This window comes from Microtus ochrogaster, linkage group LG3 (assembly GCF_000317375.1).
Source record: "Microtus ochrogaster isolate Prairie Vole_2 linkage group LG3, MicOch1.0, whole genome shotgun sequence".
NCBI lineage: Eukaryota > Metazoa > Chordata > Mammalia > Rodentia > Cricetidae > Microtus > Microtus ochrogaster.
Genome location: NC_022029.1, coordinates 36604568 through 36619456, shown reverse-complemented (window position 1 = coordinate 36619456; position 14889 = coordinate 36604568). Strand labels below are relative to the sequence as shown.

At 39.9% G+C, this 14889-nt stretch overlaps 1 protein-coding gene across 2 annotated transcripts in view; it reads left to right on the top strand.

Annotated features, from left to right (window-relative positions):
- The window catches only part of Rmdn2 (regulator of microtubule dynamics 2), a 73877-nt gene that overhangs the window by 45382 nt on the left and 13606 nt on the right, over positions 1-14889 (top strand). The window contains exons 5-11 of one of the 2 annotated variants that reach the window (XM_026786031.1): positions 198-258; positions 6947-7022; positions 7895-7972; positions 10165-10263; positions 12249-12302; positions 12391-12471; positions 13730-13779. In XM_026786031.1, the coding sequence (XP_026641832.1) occupies positions 198-258; positions 6947-7022; positions 7895-7972; positions 10165-10263; positions 12249-12302; positions 12391-12471; positions 13730-13779 (499 nt within the window). Of the gene's footprint in view, positions 1-197; positions 259-6946; positions 7023-7894; positions 7973-10164; positions 10264-12248; positions 12303-12390; positions 12472-13729; positions 14249-14889 lie in introns of those variants that run through there. The other variant, XM_013351360.2, reaches the window with a different exon arrangement.

Genomic DNA, 14889 nt, shown 5'->3' with positions numbered 1-14889 from the left:
TCGGGACCCTATGAAGTTACCCCACCTCGGGACCCTATGAAGTTACCCCACCTCGGGACCCTATGAAGTTACCCCACCTCGGGACCCTATGAAGTGACCCCACCTCGGGACCCTATGAAGGAGCCATGACTCTGCTGAAGACTCCACCTCCCCCCAACTCCTGCAACGACAGTGACTTCGCTCTCTTTGTCTTCCAGGGAAAACACTGGGAGAAAGAGCTATCACCAGAGCACCCATGAATGGACATTGCCATCTGTGGTAAGCACGCAGGATCCCTGTGCCTCAACCTCTCGCGACACTCTGGGGAGTTTGGGAGGCTATGACTGCCACGCTCACCCCCCAGAAGAGGATAGCGATAGTGCAGCAATTGTTACTACGGCTATTCTCACATATTTTCCTTTAGATATGTTCTAAATGTATCTCATGAGAATCTGACAAGCCTCATGCCTTTGAAGGTAAACTATAGTTAAGTCTGATAAGATACACCAGGTTTTCTGAAAACATAGGCTGAAGTTACGTCCTGTGTCTGAACAAAATGCAGAACAACCGCTCCACAGAAGCAAAGCGTAGAGGTTGCTTTCTCTAACCTGGTAAGCTATGGGAAACAGAACCCTGAGGTCAGGGAAATCCAGTCTGTGCATACAATGGCACAAAGAAAAGTGACTAGCTGGGTAGACAGAGGGCGGGCACCTGTGGAACAAAAGAGGAAAAATGTTTCAGGTTTTGTTTGTTTGTTTGTTTGTTTGTTTGGGGTTTTTTTATTTTGCTTCTGTTTTGAGGGTGGTGACCCCTTGTATAGTGAAAAATAGAAAGGAAAACTAAAAGCAGCATATTGTTTTAAACTAGCCTTCCTTTTGCTGTTGTAGCAGTTTTACATTTTTACATCCTTAGTTACTGCTGCGCAGGCTGGCTTTGCTTTTCTTCTCATGGGCTAGTCATACTGTTTCCCCAGACATTAAGGCTCTACAGTGAAAAGTTAACTTATGACCCTTTGTTCAGTGCAGGTTTTCAGAAACATGCCCACTCTGGGGTTATTTTGTGTCTTTAGGGACATCATTAGGCAAAATCTGTTTCAAAACATTCTACCTCTTCCCTGTTCCTGTTACCTACCCCTAAGGATCTGCTCACCAGACAAACCAGGAGCAGAGCGGTCTATTTATTCGGTGGTCAGCAGGGGGCGCCCCATTTATAAACACTTGCTTTAACTTCCCGAACAAAAATCCAGCACTTTTTGTGTGATCTAAAATCTAAGAAACACACCCCAAAATGAGGAATAAACGTTAGGAGCTGGAACATGTGACTCGCTTCCCAGCGCGCCCCTGGAACAGAAAGTGAACGGGAAACCTTTTCTTTCTCTTGGTGCTTCTGTCTAACCTGCAAAGGGGTGACTGTGAAGTTAACTTTCTGCTGCGGACTTAAAAGATCACTGTAGTGTGTAAGCGTCTTGGTTCACAGCTCTAGTTACTTTGTCTAGGTCATCTAATCCCACAGTATGAATGTATGCTTCTAGATTAGCGTGGGTGTTAAAGGGCTCTGCTCCTTCACTCTGAGGAGTACGGTAATGGCTTTGTTTGTACTGAGCAAGCACTTTTCTCCCTGGAAACTGGGTATCTGGGACTTGGTTAGCCAGATCTGAGTGTAGAAAAGGCCGCCTTGTTTCCTTCCTCACTCTGAGTTTCTCTCCTTCTCCCTACCACCCTCCCCATACCCTTCCCTTCATTGCCTCTCTCCCTTCCTCGTCGTCTTCCGCTGCTCTTCCCTCTATCCAACACTGTAGTCAGATTTTCCACTGAGACCGCCTGGTCCCCAGTAATGACACGGAGATTTATTAATTATGAAAACTCAGCCGATAGCTTAGGCTTGTTTCTAACTAGCTCTTATAACTTAAATTAACTCATTTCTATTGATTTACTTTCTGCTTTGTGGCTTTGTTACCTCCTCTCCATCTTGCCCATCCTGTTTGCTCTGCATCTCCTGGCATCTATGCCTTCTGCCCAGAATCCTGCCCTGAAAATCCTGCCTAGCTATTGGCTGTTCAGCTTTTTATTAAACCAATCAGAGTGACACATCTTCACAGTGTACAGAAAGATTATTCCACAACCCAACATTCCTCTGAACCTATGAAGAATCACATTATAGATGTACCTTGTCTTCAGTGAGGACTTTCATCTATGTAAGTTTTCAGTTTTCACACAGAAGCAATATCGAGTCTTCTTCAGGGACCCCAAAAGCACCTGTGCTATGGCTTCCCTTCATCCCGTTCACCCTCTCTTTCATTTTTTTTGTTGTTGTTGTAAATTAAATACCTTGTTTATGACAATGGGACTTAAATTCCCAGATTAAGTTTTATCATCACAAAGTAATGATCCAGTTATGTTTCACGTGGTGTTTTTAAATTCTGTATTAATTTTTAACTTTAAAAATGTTAAAATCAATTTAGTTGGTAAAAATTTAATAAGTTTGAATTCCAATTTAGCCATAACTCTTAAAGTGTGTTCTATCTACTCGGTAGAAAAGACTTCATTCAACCAAATTGTAAAATTAAAGGCGGTGGCAAAAGAAAATCTTAAACTTTGACTTGTGAAAGAATGGGTTGAATTTAGATAAACTGATTACATAGCTGGTTCTCTCAATGTTGAGAAAAAAACCTTTATTCTTCTAGAGTCTTTCACAGTACATTAAGACATTAATAAAATTAATTTTATTCTTCATATTTTTTTTCTCATTCAGTCAACATGAATGATAAACTGGGATCTGAAGCCTAAAATCATCAAAATAGCTGTTTATTGGATAGCTGAGGTTATAAATCAGCTGGAAAGAGTTTCTCTGCTGTAATTTTAAGGCTACCTAAACATTCTATAGGAGCCTATTGTCTTTATCATATCAAACTAAAATACTCTGGAATTGAAATAATAAAGTATGTTTGCAGTATGTTGGCTAAATAGGTTTGGCTGTAGGTCTAACTGTATCTTCCATATGAGCGTGCTCCACAGTTTATGAGCTATAGCTACACACCTTATAGCATATGTGTACAGGAAGGAAGGTCTATTTCCATTTTCTAAATAGAAGCAAAGCCCCATACGTGTGTGTGTGTGTGTGTGTGTGTGTGTGTGTGTGTGTGTTGATCAGTAAGCAAGGCCACACTATATGTAGGAAAGCAGAACAAAACTTAAGATATTATATTCTCATATTTCCAGTCATCCTTCTATTGCAGGAGGCTGTCTCTGATCCCTAACAAGTACAAAGTGCTACTTTTGAATCACAAATAGTGCAAGAAATGAGTGGAGTTATTGTAATTGTTGAAATAATATGGCTGTCACCCATTAAGGGTATATTCAATACCAGTGCAAATACTTATATCTATAAAATCAGAAGTCTTGTGAAAGCAACAATACTTCAAATAACCTCTAGATGGAGGTAATTCACCGTAGTGTAAAGTAACTTTCTTCAGAATTCCCATCAGACTGAGTTTGAGAAATCAAATATTAAGTTACATTTTAAAATGAACACTACAAAAATAACATACACAAAGATAAAGTTGATTAGACAAAATGAAGCAATGATATTTTAGGAGAAAGTGAGCAAGTGACCTTGGAGTTTATGACACAGAATAAGGCAAAAATTATAATATTCTAAGTCTCTAGGGCCATATCATTTGAAAGGAAAAAGAACAATTCCTACAATGTTTATAACTCATGAACTTTCTTTGTCTTTTCTCTTCACTCAAGTAACTTGGAAAGAATTGCAATAAGAGCAGATTAAAAACCCAGAGACTGCATAAGTAGTGCTGATTTTTCAGAAAATATAGAAGGTATTTTTATAAAATTATAGAAAACAAAATAAGGGGTGCTGGATTTATGAAAGATGACAATAATAATTCAAGAAGTTTTACCATGTTTTTAAAAATCCCTAATAATATGTGAATTAAAGTGTCCAGAATCCTGGAAAGCATTAGGGGAAAACAGAAAGTTGAACAAATATAAAGCTTAACTAGTAATAGTATATTAATATGGATTCACTGTAACAGTTGTTTATCAGTACCCATACTGCACTATAACAATACTTTACTATAGTAATAGGATATGCTATAATGGGGAAACTAACTGTGGGATATGCTGCTGCCTGTGCCATATGCAAAGGTTTTGTACATTTTAAGCCATTCCGAAAGGAAAGTATACTTGAATAGAAAGTAACCTGAGATTTGGAGTCCAAATAAATTGAAAAATTGTAATACTCATAACCAAAACAGAAGTAGTTACATGGAATTCTAGGGTTGAAATCACTCTGAGAAGTCTTTGGCAATGATACAGCAGAACTTTAGAGCACATTTCAAAAGAACATATGAATAAGCAATCAACCCAGACCTTGATTAAAAATTAAGTAGAGCCAGGTGTGGCAGTGTGCACCTTTAATCCCAGTATTCAGGAGGCAGAGGCAAGTGTATCTCTGTGAGTTCAAGGCCAGCCTGGTCCATATAAGTGAGTTCCAGGACAGCCAGGGCTGTTACACAGAGAAACCCTGTCTCGAAAGACCAAATGATAGTAATAGTAATGATGATGATGATGATGATGATGATGATGATGATGATGATGATGATGATGATGATGATGATGATGATGATAGTAATAATAATAGGAGGAGGAGGAGGATGAAATACTAGGACCCACTTGTAAATTCTATCTCATATTTAAGGGGGGAAACACACCAGCTTTCTCCAAGTTCTCCGGAATTTCCTTCTTTTTCCCAGCAGTAGAGTACTTCTCGAACAAGATGGAAATATTGCAAGAAAACTGCAGGCCAGCATCTCATGAGTATGGGTATAGAAATAGTTTTAAAAAGCATCAGCAAACTGAATCCCCACAGTGTATGGAAAGAACACACAGTAGCCATGTGGATTCTTTCCTGGGCTTTTGGGAAGCTGGTTCGGCGCAGTTAGCAAATTACCAAAGGGAAGAAGAAGAAAGCATATGCTGACATCAGTAGATGCAGAAAAACACGCTGGACAGACAGCTTTTCTTCGTGGAAAGTAAAACAAACAAAACCTCTCAGAAAACTAGGAGAACGGGAACTTCCTCAGCTTGGCAAAGAACAGAACCCAGACCGGCTGCAGTTACTGTCATTGCTAATGTCGGAAAGTCGCTTTCCTGCCCTGTGAGCGTAGACCACGAGGGGACATCAGGATGTCACCCTTTTACATTCCAGCTCAGGCACAGAAGGATGTGACAGATACAGACTGAAGATGTGATACCCTTTACTCTTAGAATTTAGTCCTCAAAGCAAGGCTGTAGGTTACAAAACTGATGTGCAAAACCCAGTGGCTTTCATATAGACTAGAAATTAGCAATTAAAATTTAAAATGAAAACACATTGCTGTTTGCAATAGCATCCCCCCAAATTTAAATACTTTGGTTTTTTAACATACAAAATATATGAGAAAAACTGCAAAATTCCGGTAAAGGATGCAGAGAGCTAACTCATGTCGTAAGTGCACAGCCCAGCATTGTCAAGATGTCAGTTTCCCACGGTGGCCCTGAGATTCAACACACCACCAGCCAAAAATCCCATCGACTTATTTTGGGATCTCATGAACATATTTTTTATGGAGAAACAAAAGACTCACGTCAGTGTTGGAGAAGGGGACAGAGCTGAGGAGCACCATTCCTGGCCTTGAAGGCTTGAGACAGTAACCGGGAGCAGCAGTGATCATGGAGCCTGCAGGCAAAGGGTGCAGATTCCACAGAGGAGGCCAAGGGTGCTATGGAACAGCACTGTTCTTATATCCAACCTCAGGGTGCAGAGGAACAAAGGGAAGTCTCGTTTAAAATGTGTGCGCAGTCATGTGTCTTACTCGCCATCCCCAGGTCATGTCTAGTAGGCTGGATTGATTGTTCCTCCTGCCTCCTCTGTAATGAATTCCATTGGCTGTACAGAAAACAATGCCACAGTTGAAAGAGGTCATTCTCTTGGCTGTGCATGCTTGGTTGACTTCTGTCATCCTTTGTTTCCCAGAATGGTCATCCTCTTCCAAATTGAGAAATCGCTCGCTTCATTTTTGTACTTAGAAATTTTGCTTATTCAGAGAAATGATTGAGATAGCCTACAAAACCACATTCCTGATCTCAGTCTAACAATGCAATGCAATAACAATCCCATAATCCTAAAATAGTTCAATGTGTGTGTATGTTTTGCCTCAGGCAGCAGCATTCTGAAATCCTCTGAAGACTTGCACAGACAGAAACAGGTGTGAAGAACAATGTATCACCAGTTTCTAAAGTAAACACACAAGTTGCGGAACAAGCGTTGCATCCAACCTATAGCCAAATAACCACTGCTATTAATTTTGTGTTACCAGTGGGGAAACATCCCCAGGATACACTCTTGTACTAATACACTGTTTCGAACTGGGAGAAATGGAAAGTTTTTTTCAAAGCATGCTGTAAGATTATCTTTAGTTTTATTTAGTTTTAATCGAGACAGTCGTTTTGTTTCCAGTGACATTTAAGGAGATCGGGAAAGTTTTAAAGATTGGTTTTAATATGTTTTAAGATTTATAAATCTGTTAACACTTTGTTGCCCAGTTTAGTACATGATTGGACTGAGAGAGAGCTTTATCTGATGATGACTTTGTCTGATGATGTCACTGATGATGGCCTCTGGCACTGGCTAAAACCTCCTTCTTGCCAGGCATTGTTCAAATCTCATTACTTTGGATGACTCACTCGCCCTCACCACATGTGTGTGGCATAGACAACATTCCTGTGCCTCATTATTCCTGAAGAAGTGGCTTCATATTAATGTCAAATATCTATTTATAGGGCCTTTACATCTATATTATTGCTTCTATAAAACATTGATGATGCTTTAGAGGCATATTATAAGTGTTATATGATAATAGCATTTTTTTCAAATTTTACATGGTGGACACTGTTTTTTTTTTCCTTTTCAGGTATGCAGTTCTGTGTGGTTATGTGTCTGAGTTTGAGGGATTGCAAAACAAGATTAACTGTGGACATCTATTCAAGGTATTTCTTGGTGTTCAAAATGTTTCATTTTACTAACTGACAAGAGATTACTTGGCATGTTAAACTCCAGGGATTTAGTTTCATGTTTAAACAACAGAAAATGAAGCGGTTAATACTGTAATAAAAAGAATCAAACTATTTGGTGGCTAAGTATTATCCAAGATGGTACAAGAACCCACATAGTAGATGAGTGTTGACTTATTTTGGCCATGAACTCACTGACATCATAACATATGACAGGCTAGGCAGTCAACACTCTCTACTGACTTCCGGGACAGGGGTGGGGGATACAGGGTCTGATATAAAGCTTAAAACTACCATGACGCGGGAATAAATTAAGCAACTTGCTGACATACCATGTCCTGTTTGCTGTTGGCTTTTGTGACCCAATAACTAATCTCTCTGACTGAGTAATTGTGGTAGAAGAAAATGGCTCTTCCCTGTGCCCCAATGCCCAGTACTCGCTCCAACAGCGCCAAGGGAAGCCATCCATGGCCTCTCCAGGGCTGCTGTTTCTCTTAAATTAAATCCTGCCTTATGCCATCTTGTTCCAATAAACTCGCTTCTGGGCTGGGGTTGGTGCGTCTTCATTGGGAAAGTCAGGACCAAAAGACATTTGACTTGGGTACATTCTGGTTTCACTTCGGCGCTGGGTTTGGGATTAAGCATGGTGTGCCTAAGGAACAGGCGCTGCTTTGGTTCCAGGTGCAGGGATCTCAGCTGGGAATTATTGCCGAGGTTTAGTTGTGTGAGTGGTCAGGAATGGGGAAGTGGCTGAGACACTGTCAGACCATGTTGGGTTCTTAGGCTGGGCGCTGCTCCGCTCAGCCATATCTGAAAGCGGCAGCTGACTTGGCTGTGATTGTTTGCAGGAGCATCTGGAAAAAGCCATCCAGCTCTTACCGGAAGAGCCCTTCCTGTACTACCTCAAGGGAAGATACTGTTACAATGTGAGTTAAGCCTTTCCTTAGAGCTCTTGAAGACAATGTGGCTATTTAGTGCGTTCTCAGTGACTTACTCATTCTTTTCTGGTTTTACCTATTGCACACTAGAGAGCATTGTAAAAATAGTTTTTAATCTATGACTCGTATGTTTTTAAATCGAATATCGATTTTAAATTATAATGCATATATTTTATCTTTTATAAGCTTACATTTTATGTGTTATATCTAGGGGTATGTGTGTGTTTGTGTGTACATTTTTTTCTTATCTTTCCATGGGATTTCAGAAGTCATACTTTGGGCTGTCTCAGGTTGAGATCAGCTACCACGCACATGCAAGTATTCTGCCCATGGTTCTGTAGGAAGAAGATAAATACTTTTTTCTTTTTTCTTTTTCTTTTTTGTAGTGCTAGGGATCAAAATCAGGACTACCTTCCACATTTATCACTAATCCACAGTCCCAAAAGTTATCTCCAAGCATGACACAGGCCAGGTTCCTTCAAAGAACTTAACTTAATGGGGTATGAGCTATCAAAATAGCTTGACTAAGGGCAACTGGTCAACCTAGGACCTAGTGTCTTAAATAACACTGTTAGCTTGCAGGAGAGTTACAAAATGTAAAAGTATATCCAAAAAGGTGCATGAAGAAGGTGTAGGACTTAAAGATACAATTCATAAGTAAGGAAATTAGACTGCACATAAGCAGGAACCTTTTCATTAAGGCCGAAAGAGGATGGGGAAGGAGGCTCTCTTTTATTGAAGACCACGTGTGAATTTTATGCTTTATATTTCTAATTGTATCTCATCTATTTTAAGGTACAGTTACTTCCATAGCTACAGAGGCTAACTCTGCACAAATAACAAGATGTATTAACCATGAAAGAATTTGTAAGTTATTATGCCTGCTAATACCAGCCTCAAAACCATAAAATAAAAATTGACTAAATTATGCAAATACACATATATTGCAAATTGACAAAATGCTGACAGACTTCACATGCTCCTGTCTCCCTCTGAATCGAGCTCACCAATTCTACAAGATTGGCTGGCTGACAAGGGTCAGAGACCTGTCTGTCCATCTCACTCCTTACCCCAGTGCTGGGCTTACAGTTAAGTGTCCTACCTCATGCCCTTTACTTGGGTACTGACCACTGGACACAAGTCCTTATGTTTGTATAGCAGACCATTTTCCCCCAAACTGCCTTTTTTGATAACTTATAAATCAATAATACAAAAACTATTCATATGCAAAGCACATAATAATATTAAATTCCATATCTAATAATTTATTGAAGTCATTGAACTTCAACTATACTCAGCAATCTGATAAAAGCAATGTTAGGTGAAAAAAAAATCACGAAAGGAAATAAATAACGTGATACACTTTTTACAAAGCTTAGAGTAACAAAATTAAGCAAATCAATAAAATTGTGTAGAATAAATTGTGACTAAAATTATGTAGAAATGCACATTAGGTTTGTCAGCACCGGGGATTGAACCCACAGCCACATGCGTGCTGGGGAGGTGCTCTGCCTCAGGACTCCGTTCCTAGATCCACAGCTATGTATTTCTTTTTATCCGAAGATGACTACCTAGAAATTTAAAAAGATAGGTTGAGAAGATGTTTGACGCCACTGAGAGGACAGGAGCTCTATCAGTGACTTAAGGAGCATTTCTGAAATACATGCCCAATATTCATATTTGGGGGAAGTGAAAAAATAAATAACAATATGAAATTGTATTTGATTACTTTTTTATTGTCCGAGCACTCCATACATGCACATAGTTTGTTTTGTTCATCCTGTCCCTTTCTCTGCACCTCCCCTTCCCTCCCCGACACTCTTCCCTCCCAACTTCAGTTCCTCTTTGTCTGTAACCCACTGAGCGTGTGCATGGGTATGGGGCATCTACTGGAGCATCTGCCAGGAGCCTTTCAGGGCTCTGAGGAGTAAGTAAGGATTCTCAGCCCTCTACACACCCTAGACCTTCTCTAAGAAAGTGGCTGACGCAGAAGGCTAGTTGATAGCATGAAGTGGGTCCTGTCACTACCACATACTGTGATATATGAGTTATGAGTGTGTTTATTAACATGCATTATGGATATACACACAGATACATATATGCATACACATGTAACTGGAGAGAGGTGATCATTCAAAGGTGACTAGCTTCCTAAACGTGGTGTTCCTTTGTATGTGTAGGTCTCAAAACTGAGCTGGATTGAGAAAAAAATGGCCGCTACTCTGTTTGGGGAAATACCATCTTCGACGGTTCATGAGGCTTTGCATAACTTCCTTAAGGTGTGTTTGTCTGTTCTTTCAGTGTCATGACACCTCATCCACACCAGTGTCAGATGTCCTGTTGGCAAGGAAATAGTTCTCGCCGTGTGCAGAGCTCTCCTCGCAGCCCCGGCTCTCATCGCAGCCCCGGGTTGAATTAGTGTTGCCTTTAAGTCTCTCGAGATTTGAGCAATGCTTCAAATATAAACTTTTGGCATCGGAAATTATGTGCTTGGTCCTAGGAACGTCACACTAACTTTTTGTTTTGTTTTGTTTTGTTTTGTTTTGTTTGTTGGCTGGTTGGTTTTTTATTGAAACAGAGTTTCTCTGTGTAACCCTGGCTGTCCAGGAACTCACTCCATAGACCAGGCTGTCTGCAAACTCAAGAGATCCACCTGCCTCTGCCTCCTGAGTGCTGGGATTAAAGGCGTGCGGCACCACACACTGCTGACAAACTACTTTTTAAAAGAAATTCGGTAGCCTGAATAAACCTGTAAGTAGAGCAACCCTTTACTACCAAATCTGAGAGCAAATTATTGGACTTGCTCCCAGCATTCCTCATGAGTTTGACATGGAACCAGTATAATATTAAAGGATTTTGTTGTGTGACTTTTCTGGGGAGATGCGAACAAATGTTCACTGGGACCAGACAGGACACAGACAACAAACTGATTCTGCCCAAGCATAGCTGGGTGGGTGGCTACTTATGGGGCACAGGTGACCCAAGGCAGCTGCACTGAAAAGACCATCCCAGTGTGGGCGGAGCCTGCAGAAGCCGCCTCCCGCGCTCCTCTCCAGCTCAGGCTGTTCCACTGAGCGGTCTTATTAAATCCTGCCTTGTGAGTCTCGTAACTCTCAGGGTTTCCTCAAATCTGGTTAAGGTCCCTGAGTTCCGTGTGTCTGCTGAGTTTCCTTAGCTTCCTGAGTCTTGCAAGCCTCCTTCTTCCCTCCAGGAAACAATGTTTCAGGTGGAGCAAATAGCTGTCCAGGAGATGTGAGCAATTATCTTACCAACCACTTCTAAGTTGCAGACACTTCTGGAGGAGGTTCTTCAGGCATCAGATCAAACCAGTTGTTTTTTTTCCCCTTAAAGTATATAATTGCTTTGCTGATACAACTTTGAACAAATAAATATAGTATTGTACACATCTAAGCATGTACTGTTTCCACCCGTTAAATTAATTTCCTATTCAGCCAGTCTCTTTGCCTTACTCTGGAAGCAGTAAGTACTCTGAAGTTCTTTAGGTATGTTCTGTGTCCCTCCAGGCTGGGGACTGGTGTCAGGTTGGGGGGTGGCATGCCTCTCCACCTTGGCAAATTTTGGCTCCTGGGCAAAGACTGACTTGGGTCCTTACAAGAGTTCTCTAGAACCTTATCTCTAAAGGAATTCTTAGGCCCCAGAGATTAAGAATTGTGGGCGGAAGAGCAGAGTCCGGCACATTGAAAGTACCTACTTTGTTTACTAGTAGGACCAGCTGTTTCAACGATCCTGTTTCCTGTCAAAGCGCTGCATGTGATAGATGGCCACATGTTATTGAAGTCATGTGTTCCTAAGCTTTCAAGCCTTAGTCTATTAGAAAATGCTTGCCACAGGGTAACAGCTATGCTCTACTCTCATTTCCTAAACAGACTGTGGCATGGACAGTACCTGTCCCAGGGAGACGGTATTGCCAGATGTCTTTGTTCTCAAAGGAAAAGAGGAGAGAGGGGAGCACAATAAAAATAAAGGCAATGATTATGTATGAAATCTTCTTGTTGTCTTGGAAAGCTTAGTGATGATCATATGGAAACATCACTCCACTTTAATGGCTACCCTTGAAAGTTTTGTTTTTACACAAAGATACTTACACCAATAAAAGCATTCAAACATGGAAAAAAAAACAAAATTCTTGTGACAGCGTGGCCCCTGGTGTCTGGTTTATGGAAATATGTCCTTTTTCATTATGACCAGCATCCTTGTTATAGTATGGCCGTGTTATCCTCCTGTCTGCTTTTTCTTAATTCAGGCTGAAGAATTGCAACCTGGCTATTCTGTGTCCAACTACATGTTTGTGGCCAAGGTAAGGAAGGGAACTGCTAAAGATCACTTTGAGTGCTTTACAGTAAACATAGGTTACCATTAATATGGATTTTTTTTTTCATTTCTAGTGTTACGTTGATCTCGAGGAATCTCAGGATGCATGGAAATTTTGTAACTTGGCCTTATTACTGCCTATTGTTACCAAAGAGGTGAGTCCAGACAGTGAGTGTGAGTCTGAGGGCCTCAGCAGCACTGGGGTCCAACTCTCTTATCTTTTCTAGCCTTCATTTGTGTTATTAAACTTTTTTCCTAAGTTGTATAGGTACTGTCAGGAATTCAATTTCCCTTTCTGTTGAGAGCATAGGATAAAATGATTTATATGTATAACCACCTGTCTCCGAAAGTTTTTTCCATCTCACATAGACCCAGTTAGTGATTTTGCTAACTAGGTTCTTCACTGCCAAATTCACAGCGCCACGAGTTGCAGTGCAAATGCTTCTCCGTTAGTTTCTTCCCCTGCCTGCAAGCTGTCATAGCATCCCTCATCCCCTTCTGGCACCTGTCACTTCTTTGAATTACACTTCTCCGCAAGTGTGTGTTTGCCTCCTACCAGAATATTCTAAGCCCATCACACATGGAGCTGCTCCTCAGACTGTCAGCCCAAATTAATGTGTATAGACAGCTTTACAGTACACTACAACATTTCTATGACCTACGTGAGCATCTCTTCACTTTAAGGGGCTAGTCACAGATCCTAAGAAACATTCTTTCAAACTGAAAATAAAATGAATTCCTATATCTGAGGCAGTATGTAATGATTGCCGAATGAAATACTGATGTCATCAATAGCCTCACCGTTTGCCTAGTGATAACATTCAAGTCCAGCACCCTGGAGCATTCTGAGGAGGCTCAGATGGGAAAGAAATTCTTGGTTTACAGTGACAGACGTACTAATCCGAAGGAGAAGCTGTAGTTTAAATTGCTATAATATTTTCAGATGACATCACTCATAGGAGAGTTACCTGCAATGTAAGTTACTTGATAAAGTCAATAATGCATTGTATAACATTTATGAAACATGATAAAGTGACATATTTGCCTATGTAAACTATGTATATATGACTCTTCTGGCGTAATCTCGGGGAACTTCAAATCCTGCTGTTAGGGCTATGACTTCACACTGCCTAGAAATGGGGATGGCACCACATTAACATTAGGGAAAGCACTCTGTCAGTCTACGTGAAGACTTTCCCTCCTACATCCCACTCCAGATTTCACGGAGAAACACCTCCCTACATCAACTGCCTTCTCATAGACATGTATCCTGCATAGTCCGAGGAAATCTGCAGTCTATTTGTAAGAGTCTGTCAGGAAATGCACATACATCAAAAACAGTCAGTATCAAAGTACTTAGAGCACCAAGATAAATGTGTGGCATTTCATTGTGCATTTGTGTTTTCTTTATAGGACAAGGAGTCACATAAAGAGGTGAAAAAAATAATCTCTTCTTTGAAGAGGTAAATATAAGAATTTGTTCTTCAGCCATCCCAATACGGTCTTCTAGAGTTTATCAAAATTGTATTTTTATAATCCTTTTGTCCTTAATGTAAAGATTATGTGTTCTTATTTGATTTGAAAGTATAATACTGCCTTCCGCAGCCGCTGCACCGCAAAACAAATCATGATGTTTGGAAACAGTATTTAATGTTAGTATGTCACAATCCCTAAACATGTATGCTTCATTTTTTTTATGTCAATAAACTACAGTCTTTAGAATATTTGTGTAACAAATACTTAAACAGTCTAATAAACTGCACCCCAGTGAATATAATCATTGTGTCAATAGAATTTATAAAATAAAATAATTTCACTCGTAAGGATGAAAACGTAGACACTGGGCACAGTTGGTAGAAAAGGAAGAACAAAAGAAGTATAGCTAGTAATCAGAGAATTGTAAATAAAATTACAATAAAATACTGTTTACTATCAAACTTGGAAGTTTTTTTTCCTTTTTTTCAGGAAATGGTCAATATTAACAGTATTGCCTTAAGATGAAATAGTTTTATATACTAGTGTATATAAACTAGGAAATACTAGTTAGTGTGGGGGGGATATTTTTGCTGTAAACCTTGGGTTAAAATATATCTAAGGACTAAAAACTATATTGTTTAATCCTGCAATGTCACCTCACAGAAATAACCCTAAAGAGAAAGTGAGGTGGCTTATGTGTGTTCCCAACAACATAACAAGAGAACAGCTAACCATACTATATTTCCACTATGGTAGAAATATTTTGATATTAAAAATAATTATATGCTAGGCATGGTGGCACACTCATTAATCCCATGGCTCAGGAAAAGGAGGTGTATGATCATGGGTTCTAGGGTGCCTGGCTAAAAAGCAGGACCCGACCCTGTCTCAAAAAAATACAAACTAATATAAGATATAATATAGTGTGATATATCATATATGATGTGATGTGATATGATATCATGTGATATATGAAGATCATGAGTCCAATATGGATATAAAAGCAAGACTCTTGTTTCATGTGTGTTTGTGTGAATGTGTGTATGTGATAGAGAAATGCATAGGATATCTTGTAAATAAGTATGTAGATGTGATGT